The sequence below is a fragment of the Pipra filicauda genome, unplaced genomic scaffold (genome assembly GCF_003945595.2).
Source record: "Pipra filicauda isolate LSUMZ 115617 unplaced genomic scaffold, ASM394559v2 scaffold50_size3627746_pilon, whole genome shotgun sequence".
Lineage (NCBI taxonomy): Eukaryota > Metazoa > Chordata > Aves > Passeriformes > Pipridae > Pipra > Pipra filicauda.
The window spans coordinates 921078-939682 of record NW_024104654.1 but is presented as its reverse complement, the minus strand read 5'-3'; the positions used below and the strand labels follow the sequence as shown (position 1 = coordinate 939682).

Sequence of the window (18605 nt, the reverse complement as noted above, 5' to 3'; positions counted from 1 at the left end):
GAAACTCCAAAGCCTTCAAATACTAGAAAAACTGTTTGAATGTTTGATGTTTGAATCCCCTGCACTTCTTGTGTCACCTGTCTAAAGATACAACAGCTTTTAACAAACTAAAATTAAGAATAGTATATTAAAAATAAAAAGTTCAAGTTCTAGTAATTTTTAGTGTAGGCTAAGTGTAAATGCAGAATGGATTCTTTTCAATACTTGTTATTTCAGGCAGCAAGTAACTTCTGAATTCTACAGTTTTCATATGCAGCAGTACTCATTTTAATGATATAGTTTGTTCAGTTAATTAAATAGAACTTTTTACCTGTGGATTCTGTAAAATTTTTAAATGCAGCTGTGGCCTTTTGTTTTTTTTATTTATATGGCTTATTATTCCTAGAAAGCATGCTAATTTTGTATTTTGTTGAATATCTCTAGTTCATCTCTTACAGGCTTAATCATGTCCACTTTCCACAATTTATTCATCTAGTAGCTGCTGCCTGTCTGCAAGAAAAGCATTGTTTTAATGATAAACATCCTAAATATCTGCTTTAACCTGCTTCTTGGAATGTTCTTAGAAGAGTTATTTCAGGCTTGGACAAATGAGTTCTTAATGGGCTGGGCATCAGTTACTTCCTGCTTCTTTTAAAGGCAGTGTATTTGAGCATCTGAAATAGAACTTGTTTCAAAATGTCACTTTATTCCAGTTTAATACGACCAACTAAATTTTCCATATTGTCCTACTAGGAAATGTAGACTTTGTTCATACAACAGCGAAAGTTCGGGTGATAAGTAAAGTTCTGAGTCTGAAGTTGAAAAGAATGTAAAGACTTGTTTTGGATTGTTGTGTTATTCATTGAATAGACAATTTTGACAACTCTTAATTTTTTCACTTTTTTTTAGAGCACTGAATGAAATGTGGAAATGTCAAAATCTGCTACGACATCAAGTAAAGGATTTAGTTGACCTAATAAAACAACCTAAAGTGAGTTCAAATTATCTTTATCCCCTGGTGAACATTCAGTTTTAGTTAATATACTGGTTTTTAATTCCATTTGTTTTATTATCTCAAGCTTATTTTTAATAACAGATAGAAAATATTGTGAAAGTTAACTGATACTCCACTAGACTACGCTTGCTGTAGGAAATGTGTATACGTTTTGTTAGTAAAATTGAAGAGGAAAATGTATGTTAGAGAAATTTCTAAATTATTTTGCCAGTCATTTTAATACTAAAATATTTTCTCCCATGTTTAGTTACATCTTGCCAAGACTGTTCTGACTCTTAAAAGAGGGTAAAACCAGCATATTATTTTTGACTGCCAAATCAAGTAATTAAGAAAAAGTACCTATATCCTCTTCACTTCTTATGTATGATTAGTAACTTTGAAGAAATTGGAGTATTTTTGTCCCAACAGGTTGCTTTTTTATCTTCCCTCTTGGAAACTTTTTAAATATTGTATTGGAGATACCAGACTACAATTTATTTTTTTGTTTACAAATTTGCTTAGAAGGGAAAAATGAAAAATTATTTTGCATTTAGAGTATTTTCATAAAGTAAATTTAGATTTGCTTTAGTTACGTTATGTTCATACTCATGTTTGGGGGAGAGGAATCATAAGATGAAATTCTTGATATGGTTTGGAATATAAGTAAAACTTAATGCCAAAAGTTTAATCTGGTACTTTTTTAAGAGAAATAATATAAAGTGTTGCCATGCTCACATTTCTGTGTCTCTGTGTGTGATTTTTATTTTCTATATACATATATAGTCATACCGTGGTGAATTTAATGAATTATCCATTTGCCAGAATTACCCGAATCAAGAAGAGTGGGCAACTGTGTGGTTGGATCATCTAATGTATCTGCTTAGAAATGCTAATGTATTGCCAACAGAGAGACTGCAGTGAAATTCATAATTTTGACTTAGTGTATTTAAAACATGCTGTAATGTATTAAATTCTAAGTGCAGTAAATGCTAGTACAACAATAATTGATTGTGTTTTGGTGATTGTATTGAAATGCTTTTCATGTACTATTTTTTTATTCTTTAGTGTGGTTTAAATACCTTTATGCATATAATACCTGAGTTAGTTTCTTAATATTTTCTGCATTTCAGTTGACAGTGAAATTTCAACTTTTCCTTTTGTTTTCAGGGAGTTCTGGTGAAAGTTCTTTCTCAATTGTAAAATACCAAATATGATATGGAATTAAATGTGTAGGTTTTGATAAATGGCAGCATAAGCATTGCGTTCAAGACCGTGTATGCTGTTAACATGTTTGCATTTGTCCATGTGGATTTTATCCTGCTTTTTGCTCTTAAATGCTAGTTCTCTACACTTGAGTAACAAGACCGCATGGGAGAATTTAGGGGGCTTGTGATAGTCTGAGGTGCCACTGCAGGCAGCAAAACAGTTTTGAGTCAGGGAATTTGTCAATTAACATAAACTTTTAGTTATTTATTTTGGTAATGAGAAATAAAAGCAGACAAACACTTAGAGAAACAGCTTTTGACTCCCCTTCAGGCACCTCTCTTCCCACTTTGCGATCTCCAGGCCCCTCGCCACTCACTATACTCCGTCCCTTTGAGGTGGTGGCAGCACAGGGGATGTGGGTCAGGGCATTGTGGTCCACTTCCTTTTGATGCTACTTGTTTCTTACCCACTGCTTCAGCATGGATTTCTCCACTGTCGCTTTAGAGTCATACTTTCTGCAGTGTCTCCTCTGTTTTTTCAGTGGCACTATAGGTTCCTCTGTTTGAAATTTTGGTGTATATTGGTGTATATTTGTTGGTTATACTGCTGGCTGGAAGTGACTTTGACTGGTACAGGGCAGTCCTGACTTCCTCATACATGGGTCACAGCAGCAGCTGTCCGTTAGCCTAGAACGTACTCGTTATTTCCAAAACAGTTGCCTAGCTATTTTAACCATAACTCTTTATTTTTGTGGTGCTCCTTGTGTGGCTTTTCTGGGGGTCCCCCCAGTTGATAGTTAATATGATTAAATCATTGTGTTTAAGATAAGACTGCATTTTCATAACCATAAACTGGAGGGGCATACAGTCCACATAATAATCTTGAGACAAATATCCATTAGTCATTCAGAGCTATGAAAACTTTGTTTTCTTTCAGACAAAACCGAAATTAACTAATAACCTTTTAGAATATTGCTTGGTGTTACCATATGAGCTTTTTTGCTTCAGTCTAATTTCTCCATCATTACCGCTGAGTTGTTGATTTGTTCTTCTATGGATATTGTCCCTGTGGCAGTTGCAGGCCTTGTGAGAGCTCTCAGAGATAAAGAAGAATAGAAGTAGCATACAGAGGTTGTCACAATGAAACTTTGATTAGGTAGTAAGGAAAAAAAGTTTCAGTAAAGGTGGTCAAATATGGGAACAGGTAGCCCAGAGACAATGTGAAATCTTCGTCCTTGTAAATACTTAAAATACAACTAGATAAGGCCTGAAGCAAAACCTGATCTGAGTTGGCCCTACCTTGAGTAGGCAGTTCAACTAGGTGACCTACTATTGTCACTGCCAACCTACATTGTTCTGTAATTATAAATCTTTGAACTTCCTAGTCTGCTGTTTTTCTCATCTTTAAAAACTTTTTGCTATTTAGTGAAACTCTACAGGTGTTCTCCATTTTTCCTCTTCAGAGTCTCCCAGGTCTAAGCACTATTGAGGAGACTGAAAACACGTTAAGAAACTTTTTATTACTGTTGATCATAATTTTCCTAACCTGAGACAGAATAGACATGAAACTTACCTTTAAGACAATTTACTTTTCTGAAGAGCAAAAGCATAAATTGCAGCTCTTGTATACCATTGCTGATGGAGAAAAGTTAAATAAAATGACAGCATTCTTTTGACATTATACACTCAGGCTTTAGATGGAAAACAGTTACAGAAATAACCTATTTGAGCTGTTCATAAGTTATATAGTAGATTGAAAGGTAAAAATATTTTACATAAGTATATGTGAGACAGTGATACTGTAGGTATGATCTACCTTTTAGTTCCTGTAACTGTCTAGCATTAAATTTGCAGGGGTGGTTTTGATTTCTAACACACTGATGTGTTAGCAAAATGGGTGCTGACTTATTGATAATGCAATATGGAATCTTTCTCACTCAATCTTCAAGTGAAAATAAATAATGTAAAATGTTTACTTAATCCATTTTTCTTTTGTGACTTGCAGACAGATGCCAGCAGTAAAGCTATATTCTCAAAAGTGATGGTTATAACAAGTAAGTCAGTAAAAGTACTTACGCTATCTAAAAATTACCGTTGAATTATATTGCTTTCTTGCTTCAAAAATCATTTGCTATAATCTTATAAAAAGAAGTTTTGCAGCAGATAAAAGTTAAAACAAATGATAAATGTGATGTAAGCAATATGCTTTAAAGAATGAAGGCAGCTCTAAGCAGAATCGCTTTCTTACTGTAAGAAGTTGTCAGTCATGAAGCTTATCGCATAACATTTTGGCTGCATCTGTTGTGGACAAAATCTAGATGATCTAGGATATTAATGTCTATTTTAGCATTTATTTTAGAATATATGTAATGTTAACTAAACTACTAAACTATGTACTAACTTACTTGTCTTTTGAGGTGTTGGTTACATTCTAAATGTCATTGAGTGAATGCAAAAGACTTTGGATGTCAGTAGCAGGGTAGGCACTTTGGAAAATGAAGAACGACTGTGTAAACCGAACTATCAATAAAGTAAAAACCCACCGACCCCAAAGCAACACTTATTGTTCCCCCCAGCACACTATGCCAGTAGCATTAAAACCAGTATGGAGGAAAAAAAACTTGCTTTGCAATCCTGAAATTTTTGTTTATAAATCCATCTTTTCTTAAAAAATGCCAACTGTTCTGACAAAAAAGATACTATGTAAGACTGTGTTTTTTTCAAAAAAAAAGGTGGAGGAAAAACTGAACCTTGCTGCTTTGTTGGCTGTGTTCCAGATCTTTTTTGATGAGCTTTTATTTTTTCTGATACTTTTAGTTCTGGATTGCATTAAAAAATACAGCAAAACAAATTCACAGTAGAGCTTGTTTTGAACTAACTATCCTGTAGTCCTATCCCACATTCTGTGCCAGCTTTGCTTAACGCTGAGTGTAGGAAAAACATGAAGCACACTGAATAGTGTGCTGATCATTTGCCAATAAATTTTCTTCTTATAATATAAAATAAGTATGTAGTTTAACACATGCATTTTAAAAGCTCTTTTTTGAATGTTTTAAGCTGTTGTAAGACTTATGTTTAGTAAATAGGTGATTTAACAAAAATACCCTTTTGATGTTTTTCATACTTGTCACATCAGTTGATCTATATACAGAATATATTTTGCTGTGGTGTGTAGGCTTTGCATTCTGAGGTCAATCTTTAACTGTTAACATTATTAACAAGAACAAGGAGACTTGCTGAAAAATAAGTGTGAAGGGCAAGGAAAGCAAATACTGAGGGGAAATTATAGAAATTAGTGTCCTCATAGATATGTCTGCACATTTTGAGGTCTGTTGTGATTTGTGATTTTTTTTGTGGTTTTTCTTTTTGCTTGTTTGGTGTGGTGGGGTTTTGTTTGTTTGTTTTAGTTTGTTACAATTTGTTCTTGTTTTCTTGTGTCGTTTGTTTGGTTTTGGTGATTTCCTTCCCCTTCCTTTCTTGGCTAATTTAAGCACACATAGAAGATTTCTTGGTATGACATTCCAAACTTGCGTAATTTACAATACTGATACTTATGCAAATAAATTGTGATTTATTTTGCTTATTTAAAGGAAACCTTCCTGATCCGGGGAAAGCTCAAGATTTCATGAAAAAATTCACACAAGTTCTAGAAGATGATGAAAAAATAAGAAGTCAGTTAGAAATGCTTGTTAGCCCTACATGTTCTTGCAAACAGGCTGAAGGATGTGTGGTAAGAACTGCTTTTAAAAAGTGAATAATTTTGGAACAGAATTGATTAGAAATTTAATGGAAATTTTTTTTCAGAGAGAAATAACGAAGAAGTTGGGCAATCCAAAACAACCAACAAATCCTTTCCTGGAAATGATAAAGTTTCTTCTCGAGAGAATTGCTCCTGTACATATTGATACTGAATCCATCAGGTATTTTTGTGTGTGTTATTGGCTGTAGATTACAGGGTCTGAAATCGGGGTTTCTTGCTTTTTCTTTAAGCGCAAGCAGTAGTGGATTGGTTGGGTGTGGTTTAAGGCTTGGTGACCTGCCTTATTTTCTTCTGTTTCATGTTGATAGGGGATTTCGTGTCCTCGTTCAGAATATAGCCACAGAAACGAATTGTCATTCAGCATAGCTGGGACAACCCATCAGTTAAAAAGGATGTGTTGGTGATGGATAAAATGTGGTTTGTGACCAGCTGACTTGTTTTAAAAGAAATTTCTGTCCAGGCTATTCAGCTGAAGCTTTCCACCCAGAATATTAGCTCATAGTGACATAAACAGTAATTTAACTGAGGAAGTAGATTATGGTGATGAGGCATCAAAACTTTAAGGAAGAGTAGGACAGTGAAGTTATGGGAGGGGGGAAAATGTAATTGCTGAAATTATTTAACAACAGTATTTGAGATAAGCTTTACTGTCAAGAGGAAATATGCAGGAGATAGGTCTTTTAAATTTGTCATCAACTCTTAGCACAACTATTTAATGGTTATTTTTTTTCCTCTTGGTTAGAGACTAGACATTGTAAACAGTTGTTTTCCATCAATTATTAAGAATCTGTAGCAGGTAATAACCTCACCATAATTCTAACTTGAATTTGTTGCTTGTAATTCTCCAACTCTTATTTTGGTGATCCTTCCAGGGTAATATGTATATAGTTCTTAATTCACAGTAGATAAATGTTTTTAATTAAATGCTCATAAGTTTTGATTTAGATAGGAGATGAGGGCAACCAGAATATGTATGTAGTTGACATATTTGTTTTAAAACATATTTGTTTAAATAAGTTCTTTTAATAAGATTATATCTTAAACTTATTAAAATAGTGATACATGGTGGAATTCCAGTAACTACAAGGTCATATTTTGTTTTCCTCTTCAGTGCCCTTATCAAGCAAGTAAACAAGTCCATAGATGGAACGGCTGATGATGAAGATGAGGGTGTACCTACTGATCAGGCAATCAGAGCAGGTCTTGAATTGCTAAAGGCAAGTATCGTCTTGGTGGTCAGTGAGCATGTGAAACTTTCTAAAAGAACTTCGTTAAAATAAATTTTTAATTACCAGTCATACTCCCTAGCAATAAACATGTAATGCCTACATGCAAGAATACTGGTTTGGCTTTTGTTCTCTGTGCTTATCTTATGTGACACATAAGTAAGATTATTCTGTAAATAATTTAGAAGCTTTTCTGGAAGTCAGAAGTAGTCATGTGGGAGACAGCAGCAGCTGAGTTTTCATTATTAGAATGTGAATTCAGTTATTTGTGAAGATAGTTATACTACTTCTTGTACTAGTATACCTGTATGTCAGTATAATACTGTGGTTCCTCAGAGTTCCTCATAAATTGACTCAATTAACATAGCAAACTCCATCAAGTAGTCCAGCTGTGGGTTGACTTCAGAGGCCTGAAAATCTAAAGGACTACCATACTGAAGTTTTCAGAGTATTTTAGATCAACTAAGGACTGAGTAGATTAATCTGAGAGTGTGTGGCTCTTTAACCAGATGTACACATTTAGGTAAAAGTGCAAAAAGTCAGTTACACAACAATGGATCTGAGTAAGAATGAACCATGTTGTGAAGGACTATATATTTGAATGAAGGCTTTCAAGTCAGTACTTACATACTCATATAAACTGGCATGACATACTTAAGACTGCAGTGAAGAAAGTTGTCTATACATCATGACAATAATCTAGAAAGGACAAATATGGGAGTCTGGCAAAGAGAATGGCATGCAATGAAGTGGGGAGGAAAGTAACTGGGGTAAAAAAGAAAACTGTGTGAAGAAGTTCCTAGATTTTGAGGATCGTTTCTCTGCCATGGGTCAGAATATTATGTGGAAAGAGGCTAATAATCAACAACCACTTTGAGAAGGCAAAATTTCAGGGAGAAAGAAATGAGGGGTTTTTATTTTATTTCATTTTTTTTAACATGGGAGGACTGTCATACTTGAAAACAATCAAGTCCAAGAATCTGAAGGAGAGGTACAGGATCTGCTAAGCTGCTTTGGAAAGCTTGAGGGACTAGAGACCCTACTGGGTATGTCTGTGTTGCTATTTTAGAGGTAGGAATTACACTTCAGAGCACAATCAGTTTTTGTACTTAGCAAACAGGCATGAAGTCTTGGAGCACACAAGCTGGATTCCTTTCAGAGGAACAAAATATGAGATGAGCTTCAGAAGCACATGTTGTGTTGCAGTGGCTAAAGTGGATTTAGTCAGTCTAGAAATACTCTGAAGTAAAACTCCTGAAACATGGATATTGCTTCCTCAGCATCAATTGTGTTTCTTTAAAGACCTGCTTCTGCTGTAACCCAATACTTGCTAATGTAGATGTAGCCACTGAGAAGTACATGTTCACAGTAATAGAAGAAATTGAGACTGGAGAAATAAATTAATGAGATCGTGTATAAAGACAGAGAAGTTTAGGTGGTACCAAAAAAAAGAAGTCAGAAGAAGAGAATCGTGCATCATGGGACAAAACCAGGCAGATCATTGTAAATGTTCCAGTATGGCAGTGGAAGATGATGCTTGATGAAATGTCCTAATGTAAGCGGACCTTTAATTAACATGACTTTCATCATATTTTGGCAGGTACTGTCGTTTACGCACCCTATCTCATTTCATTCAGCTGAAACTTTTGAATCTCTCCTTGCTTGCTTGAAAATGGATGATGAAAAAGTGGCGGAAGCTGCATTACAAATTTTCAAAAATACAGGAAGTAAAATTGAAGAAGACTTTCCTCACATACGATCGTAAGTTGTATATCTTCCTCTGAGTAGTGTTCTTTACTGTATAGGATTTTGGAAGTTCTCTTCCTTTTACTTGTAGCATTATCCTGCATTCCTGTGGAAGAAAGTATTTCTTCAGGTAAAGCAGGAAAGAGATTTTGAGTGACTGTAAAATCTAGTGCTTTTTGAAGAATGGAAGTGAAATGAATATATCCAAAGTAGTGACAGCTGATATGTCAGTGATACTGCTATAATTTATATTGTTGTCCTTCAGAATTAGTTGTTTTTTCCTGAATTGTGTATGTGTATATATATATATATATATATATGGCAGTGTAAAAACATTCTTTACAATTTAATAGTAATGTGTAGGCAAGAATATTTCCAAAAGAACATTTAGTAACTTGTGCAGATATAAATGCTTGTTTTACCACATGATATTTTATCAGCTTTTTACTTGCAAGCCATGTATATAAACTTTTTTCTTTTTTTTTTTTTTAAGAAAAGAAATTACCCAAACCAAAAGAATTAGCACTTTTGCAGGGGTGTTGTGCTCTTTATATGTATATCTGTACTTTTTTTTTACTAGTTTGATATTTTGGAAGATTTGTGAAAAGATATTTATCTCTTTGTTTGTTTATTTTGCTACACTTCTGTGTAGTGCTTTGCTTCCCGTGTTGCATCATAAAGCTAAAAAGGGACCCCCTCGTCAAGCCAAGTATGCTATTCACTGCATCCATGCAATATTTTCCAGCAAGGAAACACAGTTTGCACAGATATTTGAGGTAAAATTAAAATAACTAAGTTACTTTTTATTGATCTTTTATATTACATGTGTAATTACATTTATTACATGTAACAAATTGTAGTTAATTTAGAAAAAATGTTTTTCCTCTTTCCTTTTGTTCTCATGGTTTTGGCCTGAAGAATGGTAGCAGAGGATGTTTTTCTGTCTAATGATCCGTCATGTTTAGGGTTATGTGTTTTAACAGTTGATAGAATAAAACCAAGTGTTGGACTATGTGCTAGAACCATGAACTGTTTGTGGGAAGAGGAGCTGTACACTACTCACTCTTGTTGAGAATGACCAAAAGTATTTGAATGGTTGCAGAAATTATGGAGAACTGAATTATGGTAGAGACTAATTAAATAAATTTTATAGTATAATTGCAAATGTTCTTTTTAATTAGTGCCCATCAGGCTTTTATCTTGAAGGCTGAATCGCGGTCTATTACTGAAATTGCTATTTTGAGATATAATTCTCTGACAAAAAAATAAACTTTTTAATCCATTGTTTCCTAATGGTCCTGCTTGAGCTGCCACTTTTTGAACTATCCAGATGTGATAAATATTTTGTCTGTCATCTTGATGTTTCTTTTGATTTGTAGGAGACTTTGTGTGTTGGTGAATGTATCTTTAAATCTAAATAGTCAATAGCTCTTTTAGAATTGTACTTCTGAAATAGAAATAGACATGAACAACTTGGTATAAAGCTGTTATTCCTGTCTCCTCAATAAGACACAGATTGTATCAGTAATACCTGAATTTTTTGCCTTTGTTCTAGCCACTGCATAAAAGTCTGGATCCAAGCAATTTTGAGCATCTCATTACACCTTTGGTTACTATTGGCCATATAGCCATGCTAGCACCTGATCAGTTTGCTGCCCCTTTGAAATCTTTGGTTGCTACTTTTATTGTTAAAGATTTGCTAATGAATGATAGGGTAAGTATTTTAAAAACCCTCTATTACGATTCTGGTTCTCCTGTAGTATGATACTCAACAAGTACTTGGGAAAATTTTTGGCGTGCTGATTCTACTTTTTGTATATGGTTGTCTTTTGATTTCCATGTGTACTGTTTGACTACACTGAAAATCTGCAATATGGGAAAGGGCAGTACTACTGATTTGGTAGACCTTACTAAAGTGACAAGCTGTATAGTACAGCATTGGATCGCTCGTGACTTGTCTTTTGTTAAAAATGGGAAAATTGTTATAACTTCTCTCAGTTTCGTATTTTGAGTGAGCAAGTTCTGATTTTTTTAGTAAGTATAATACATTTGAAAGGAAAATACACTGTTAGAATGGAAGACTGTGAATTTCAATATTTGAGTACTTTTGTTTTGATAGTGACTATAAAGTCAAAAACTGAACTTGTGCATTGTTAGCACTTGTTTAGGGAAAGATTTACTCTCTCAAACTATGTGCTTGAAGTTCCAACCTACTGGATATGGAAAGTGGAAGTTACTTTCAAGCAATAGTTTTCAGGTAACAACAACAACAAAAAAACCCTTTATTAATCTTAAATTTGCTGATACTTGAATAATGAAGTAAGAACAATATCTCACTTCTGAAATGGTTGTTTCTGTAAGATACAGACCAGGTTGTGCTGCTGTATTGTGTTCAGAAGCAAACAGAAAAGAGGAGGTTGCAGCAAGTTTCATTGAAGAGTAACAGTAGTTTAACAAGTGTAACATTTGGTTTAGCTTCCAGGAAAAAAGACAACAAAACTTTGGGTCCCAGATGAAGAAGTGTCTCCTGAAACGCTTGTTAAAGTAAGTAGCACTTACTGTATTTTCCTATGAATGTGTGTATAGTACTTAATAAATTCAGTTCATTATCTGGATTCCTGAAGTTGTCAACTGCTTTCATTATTTCCTTGTTATCTTTCTAAAAGTAGAAAATAAACAAATATTTTTAAATTAAGGATCTTATTGCAATACACATTTTTGATTGCCAGAAGAAAAAAATTTGCTTTTGAGAACATCTTTTCTGATTATTATTTTAGATATAAATTTTCCTATACACTTAATTAAATTTTTGTATGGCTTTTTATAGACTGAGTTTTGTTTTGCAACACTTAAATGTGATGATATCTGGCATACCTATAGTAAAAGTATTTTTTTCTCTCCTGTTCAACATGGGAGTTAAATACTCTAGAAACTTAGTTAAAAGTCTTCCTTTTTTCTTTTTACTTTTTATGATATACCAAGAAACTTTCAATGCTGTTTTGGAATAAAGAAAAAATGGAGTTTGAATTTGTCAGTCTTCCTCAAATGAATAAATGTGTTACATTGTTTTTATCTGTGTGCAATTTGTATCAGAGGAAAACCTAGATTTAAAGAAAAAAAACCTTAAAAATGGTGGGGGGGTTGTTTTGATTTTTTTACTTAAAAATGTCGTCTCAAGCTTGTTGGAATAAACTTATTACATTTTCTGTACTTTGTAATAGATACTGTCACTCAGTTTTTCACTGAATTAGAAATAGACTTATGATGTGGAAAATATATTCTGTATCTGTATTTGATTTTTGAATGCCCTTCAGAACAGGGATAGATTTTTGCTTTCACGTTTTTAGAATAAGAAACATGTTTTTGTAGCATGCTGTATTTTATAGCAGTCATTTAGTTTCTAATGTCTTATGAATAAAGTTGCTCTTATGGTTTTAAAAAGTTCTTTGCCTTCTCTCTTGAACTTGTTAAAGTCTTCATAGCCTACGTCCTTGTCTACTGGTTTAGTAAGTACTTTGGTTTCCAGCTTGTTACAGAACTCATTACTGGAAAGGCTTGATTTTGTTTGGAGTTGATTCATTACCTTTTTAGTTGTCTGACTACAGCAAGGATATTTTTCATATTTGTACAATTCCATAGTTGCACACTACACTCCAAAGACTGTTAAAAGAATGTATGTTTGTTTTAATTTCATGAACTGCTAGTGTAAAATAGACATGATTCTACATGTAGATATTCATGATTCTACATGTAGACAGTGATTCTACATGTAACTTGAAGTAGTAAATATTATTTTTCTTAACATTTTTTAATGATTTGTGAAGCTGTAATAACTGTCTAGAATGTCCTTTTATGTTGATTAAAGTTTTCATACATTTGGCTATTTGAAAGGGAATTAGCCTATAGCAATTCTTAGGGTAATTTGAAGTCGAAGCCAAGACTGAAAACTGTTAAGAAGCATTTATTTGTAGGTGAAAACAGGTTATTGTGAAAATTGATTTGCAAATTTAATTAGCATTTATTACTACTGAGAAACCTACATTTAATCAATGCTGCAGGCCATGCCATTAGTTTATAAATGATTTCTCTCTGACAGTGCATTTTTCTTCCCTCTGGTTTTAAAAACCTCTTTTTCCCTTTGTAACATAATTATATATCTAATGGGGATTTTAAAACTAAGGAGTTGCCAAATGAAAGTAGGAATGACTGCTGAAGACAAAATGTTAGTATCATTCAGCCTAACATATTTAGACTGATACAAGCTAACCTTAGTGATTTGGATGCTAAAGCTTAAATGAAATGATGTCTGCAGAGAAATGTTTCAGTACAGTATTAACTATGGCTTGGATTAATGATTGTGGCATAAGCCATTAACTATGACTTGAATTGCTGTGCCTGGCACTTGAGTTCTAAAGCAGTAATCTCTCTCAACAGTGACCTGTACTGAGTAGTGTGCACCACACAGTGGATTGAGATTTATGTATTAGCAGTGATATATCTTGTTTTCTTCTATGTCACTGGAATATAAGGTTTCTCATCCTATTTCACTAACTACACTTTAAGTGGGGCTTTGTTTCATTTTTCACTACTGCACAAACATGCAGCATTTGTGGCTCTGAAAACTCAAGTTCCCTAGCTAAATACATCATTTATTTGAAGACTAAATAGAGCTAGCATGTTTCTGCCCTCCCAACAAATGGGAAGTGCTGATGGTTATAGGTACTGATTATGACATGAAGAAACTGAATTTGTAAGCTGTGAAAAGATCTGCTGCTATTGTTGTTATATTATAATTATTATATTGATTTTATTGCTATTAAAATCTTCTGGTGGATACTTATAACTGTTCTAGTGGAAGACCCTCTGAAAGCTAAGACAAGACAATGTCATTTCTGTTGCTCACGCCCCATTTGCATTTTGAGATCAGGAGTAACAGGCATCCTACCTCTTGCTGGTGTTCTCCAGTTAGGTGGAGTAAATGTAAAAAGTAAACAACCGTTTAGATGATAATCCTAGAGCTGAGATCTGAATAGATTGATTGTATGATGAATTTAATTTGGTGATACTGTGAATGTTCATATAAAAGTTACTAGAATTGCTTTTCCCACTAAAGAGAAAAGTTGAAGATACCATGTACAAAAAGCGTCATGTTTTTTCTAAAACTTTTGGGTTTTGTGTTTTGATCTTCCAAGTCTGGTGTTTTAGGTTGTTTGGGTTTGGTTTTTTCTTTTTTTTCCCCCCAAGGATGTCTATGTGATTTAGATGAGCATTTTCATTTTGTCATAAGAGGATACTGTTCCTTATGTTCTTTATTGTCTCTGCTGTCATATTAGGAGGAAAATGAAAGGACAAAAGGATTCAAATACTAAGTAAACTTAATCTCTAAATTCATGTTTTATTTTTTACTAAAGAAATGTGAAATTATTCAGTGTTTTAGTGAAATTATTCAGTGTGTCAGTTGCTGGATTCTGCATACTGGCAGAAGTTTGCCTCAAAACACTTGATGTTTCCATTGGCAAAAGACAAGTTATCCTAAGTAACAGGCTTTGAGGCTTTTCTTTAAATAGCTGTGAAGAAATATTCTTTTCCAGGATGAGTTATCTTAGGACAGGTTGATACTCTTAACAGTCAAAATGTCTGTGAAGTGTTTTTTAATTTACTTGTCTTAAATTTAAACTCAAATATTATGTAGATAAATAGAGAATGTATTGGGATTGTTTAAGCATGGGAATTTAATGCCAAGGTCGTGGGTTTGATCCCCATATCGACCATGTGTTTTAAGAGTTGGACTCAATGAATCTTGTGGGTCCTTTCCACCTCAGAAGATTCTGTGATTTGTAGAAATATAGAAATGAAAATGTGTCCTACCGTTTGATCCAGTAACATTTTATCAGTTAGTATAAACTGTTTTGCCTATGCCATAGCATTTAATGAATGTAAGCTCAATTAAAATAATATTTTCAAAGGACAAAATGTGTGATTGCTTAGTTGAAAAAACAGTTCAAACTTTAATAAAATGCATAATTTTTATTTGCTGTAGTATGTGCTTGAGACTTTCAGTGAAAAATTGCTGTCTAGTGAGAGTATTTCTAGTTATCTTTCTGGTATTTAAATGAGTTTTTGCAACCCTGACAGGCTTGTGTTTGTAGCACCAAAAAAGTGCTTGGGAAAATACTATGTGTGTTTAAATTAAGATAAAGATTATTTAAAAAATGTGGCTTATGGTGTGATTGGACTTTTTGATATCAATTTTTTTTTTTCCAGATTCAGGCCATCAAGATGATGGTTCGGTGGTTACTAGGAATGAAGAACAACCACAGCAAGTCAGGAACTTCTACTCTGAGGTTGCTAACAACAATATTACACAGTGATGGAGATTTAACAGAGCAGGGGAAAATTAGGTGTGTAACAGATGGTAATGTTTTCATATCTCTGATGCCGGTGTGGGGAGAATTTTGGTCAAAGTAGTACTTAAACTATTCTGTTAGACTGTTTAAAACTTATACATCTTATTTCATAAGAACCAATGGTAAGCTTGGCTGGGTTCCTACATAAGGTTGCTGAGTCTCAGTTTTTGTAACACTGTACATTAGTGTTACAGCTATATTTTAGTTTTTGTCTTCTTTGTTTTATTTATTTCTTCAAAAGACCATTATGTATATTGCAAAAATAAACTATGCAACTTTCTCCTTCCCACTGAAAATTGGTTTTAATTTTTTATGCAGCTTGCTATTCCTGATGTACCAATGGCTTTGTATGCCAAAGGCCAGTAGGTGGGATTTCTAATAAAAATAATTGCATATTGTAGTAAACCAGTTGGAAATAACTAGTATATAAGATGCTTCTGCCTGATGGCAGGCTAATCCATTGAGACCTCTACAAGTGAAAGGAAAAGGGAAATGTGTAAAGAGGATTAAGTCTCAATAAATAATTTACCTTTTAGGTGATTGTCAGACAACTTGTTTCTCTGGGTATCTTCTTAATACTCTGTGGTAGAAGTGACAAGTTGTCAGCTGCTATTGCTTGTAAAACATTGAAAATTTATGTCTACACAAACCATTAAGGGCATGGATGGATTGTACTGGTGTGAGTAAAAAGGTTTTAATTTTTGAGTAGAGTTTAATATTATACAGTTATTATGCAGATAGAACTCATGCTGTGTGTGCAACATTGCAAACCTGAGAATTTGTCTAGCATGTTATCTTTGTAGCAACTGTGTAATCTGTCTTGTAGGTCCTCTAATTGTTTCATAGTTTTAAATTCTGTAATATCACCATTCATGGCAGTTGCTAGGGCGTTGAGTGGCAGTGATTTGGCTTTTCAGCACGGCTACTTGGAGCATATGGTTGACTTATCCAGTAATTTGTGAATAGATCAATTCAATAGGTCCTGGGTACTTTCATGCTTGGAGTGATGATTCCTTACTGTGCATGTTTTAGAAATTCAGTTTTCCTATTCTTTTTGTACACAGAAGCAGTAGTAGAAACTTGATATAATGATGTGGTCAGTTCTCCATTGTTAAATCAAGTTAATGGAGGGCTAGGGATCCTTTTAGGATAGGGAGATAGCTGCAGTGACATGTGATGTTGCTCTGGAAGTAACCCTTCAACCCCAGAGCTTGGAGCTCTGCCTGGGGATGGATGATGAACCAACTGAGAGCTTATGGGTTAGGACTGTAGAGCAGACTGGTATGGGTGATGTCATAATGGGTGTGTGCTGGAGGGCCCCTTCCCAGGAAGAGGAAGGGGATGAAGGCTTCTTTAAACAACTAGAAATGACTTCATGTATGCAGTCTTTGTCCCTCATGGGGAACTTCAAACACTCCAATATCCACTGGAGGAGCAACACAGTTGTGCATAAACAATCCAGGACACCACTGATGACAGCTTTTTGACACAACTGGTAGAGGACCCAATGGAGAGGATCTATCTGCTGCACCTCACAATTTACCACAAGAAGCAGGTTGTTGGGGGTGTGAAGATTGAAGTCAGCCTTGGCTATAATGACCATATTATATGGAGTTTAAAATCTTGATAGCAAGAAGGAGGGCAAAAGGCAAGATCAGAGTGCTGGACTTCAGGAGAAAAATCTTGGGTCTCTACAAGAATCTGCTTGTAGAGTCCCATTGGATGAGGTCCTAGAAGGAAGAAGGGCCCAAGAAAGCTAGTTAACTAATATTAAAAAACAATCCTTCATTGCTCAAGAGTGGTCAAAGCAGAAGGTCAGGCAAATATTTCAGCAGAGCTGCCTGGATGAGAAGGGAGCTCTTGGCAAAATTTGAACACAAGAGGATTGAGAGTAGTCCTGTGGAGTAGTACTCGGGGACACTGGTGGACATGAGCCAACAATGTGTGCTCACATACCAGAAAGCCAGTTGTATCCTGGGCTGCATCAAAAGCAATGTGGCCAGCAGGCCGGGAGATACGATTCTACCCCTTTACCCCACTCTGGTGAGACCCTATCCGAGGTGCTGCATCCAGCTCTGGGGTCCTCAGCACAGGAGGGACATGGACTTGTTGGAGTAGGTTCAGAGGAGGTCACAGAAATGGTCAGAAGGTGGAGTGGTTCTACAAGGAAAGGTGGAGAGAATTGGAATTGTTCAGCCTGGAGAAGTGTCTGTGGAGACCTAATTGTGACCTTTCAGTACTTAAAGGAAGGCCTATAGATGAAAGGAAGAAATTTTTTATGATGAAGGTGGTGAAACACTTGAACAGGTTGCCCAGGAAGGTAGTAGATGCCCCATCCCTGGAAGCATTCAAGGTCAGGTTGGACAGGGCTCCAAGTAACCTGCTTATTGCAGTGAGTTGGACTAGATGAGCTTTAACAGTCCTTTTGAACCCAAACTATTCTATGGTTGTATGAGTTATAGAGAAAGTGGAAGTAGAATGGGTAACCTGGAAGAAATACAGATACACCATCTGAGACACAGGAAAGCCAAATCTCAGCTGGGATTGAATAGTGACAAAGGCAAACAGAAGAGCTTCCCTAAGTGACACAAGGAAGACTAGGGAAACCGTGCACCCACTGCTGCATAAGGCAAGAGCCCTGGTGACAGGACATGTATTCATTATTTCCCAGTATTACTTTTGGGAAAGCTCCAAACTGGTGGAAGGACAGGTCTCCATTGTCTCTGTGTGAGCTATACTGCCTAACTAACAAGTACTCTCAAAACCTGAAACAGAGAGATGATGTTTCAGGCCTATTAGGTCTGCATGGAACTTGCTGACACTTCCTGACCTTTATTCTTCAACCTTTGAGAATGCAGTAAGGATATCTTCTTTCTGGCAATGCTTACTGTGTCCCTGCTGTGCAAACATGACACTGGTCCTTCTGATTTAGAGTAGGCTTTGGAAAAAGAGTAAAATTGTCTGTTCAATACAGAATATAATCTTTTAAATTGTACTTGATATGAGATCATTCTGTATGAGTCAGTTTTTGTGTTCATGGCTTGCATTTGTCTTTGAAACAATGTATAATTTGCTAAAGATAATTAAATGAAAGTGGGAGGACTCAGGAGACGTTTGATGTTTTTTAGGCCCTTAGTCATGGTGTAATCATCTTGGTGTTGTTGTCCTCATCAGCCCTAAAAATGACTCTGCCCCTAGGCCTCTTTAAATCTATGCAACTTTACCTTTCATTGACAGAGTAAAAGAATGGTTTTTTTTAAATTTCGAAGCATGGTTTAGCGTAGAGTG

At 34.9% G+C, this 18605-nt stretch overlaps 1 protein-coding gene across 4 annotated transcripts in view; it reads left to right on the top strand.

The window, feature by feature from the left end:
- Positions 1 to 18605, top strand: part of PDS5B (PDS5 cohesin associated factor B) — a 105563-nt gene that overhangs the window by 56083 nt on the left and 30875 nt on the right. For all 4 annotated transcript variants that reach the window (XM_027728925.2, XM_027728923.2, XM_027728924.2 and 1 more), the window contains exons 14-23: positions 889 to 970; positions 4184 to 4232; positions 5769 to 5908; positions 5983 to 6098; positions 7050 to 7155; positions 8765 to 8925; positions 9563 to 9686; positions 10466 to 10624; positions 11386 to 11454; positions 15175 to 15311. In XM_027728925.2, coding sequence (XP_027584726.1) covers positions 889 to 970; positions 4184 to 4232; positions 5769 to 5908; positions 5983 to 6098; positions 7050 to 7155; positions 8765 to 8925; positions 9563 to 9686; positions 10466 to 10624; positions 11386 to 11454; positions 15175 to 15311 — 1143 coding nt within the window. The remainder of the gene's footprint in view (positions 1 to 888; positions 971 to 4183; positions 4233 to 5768; positions 5909 to 5982; positions 6099 to 7049; positions 7156 to 8764; positions 8926 to 9562; positions 9687 to 10465; positions 10625 to 11385; positions 11455 to 15174; positions 15312 to 18605) is intronic.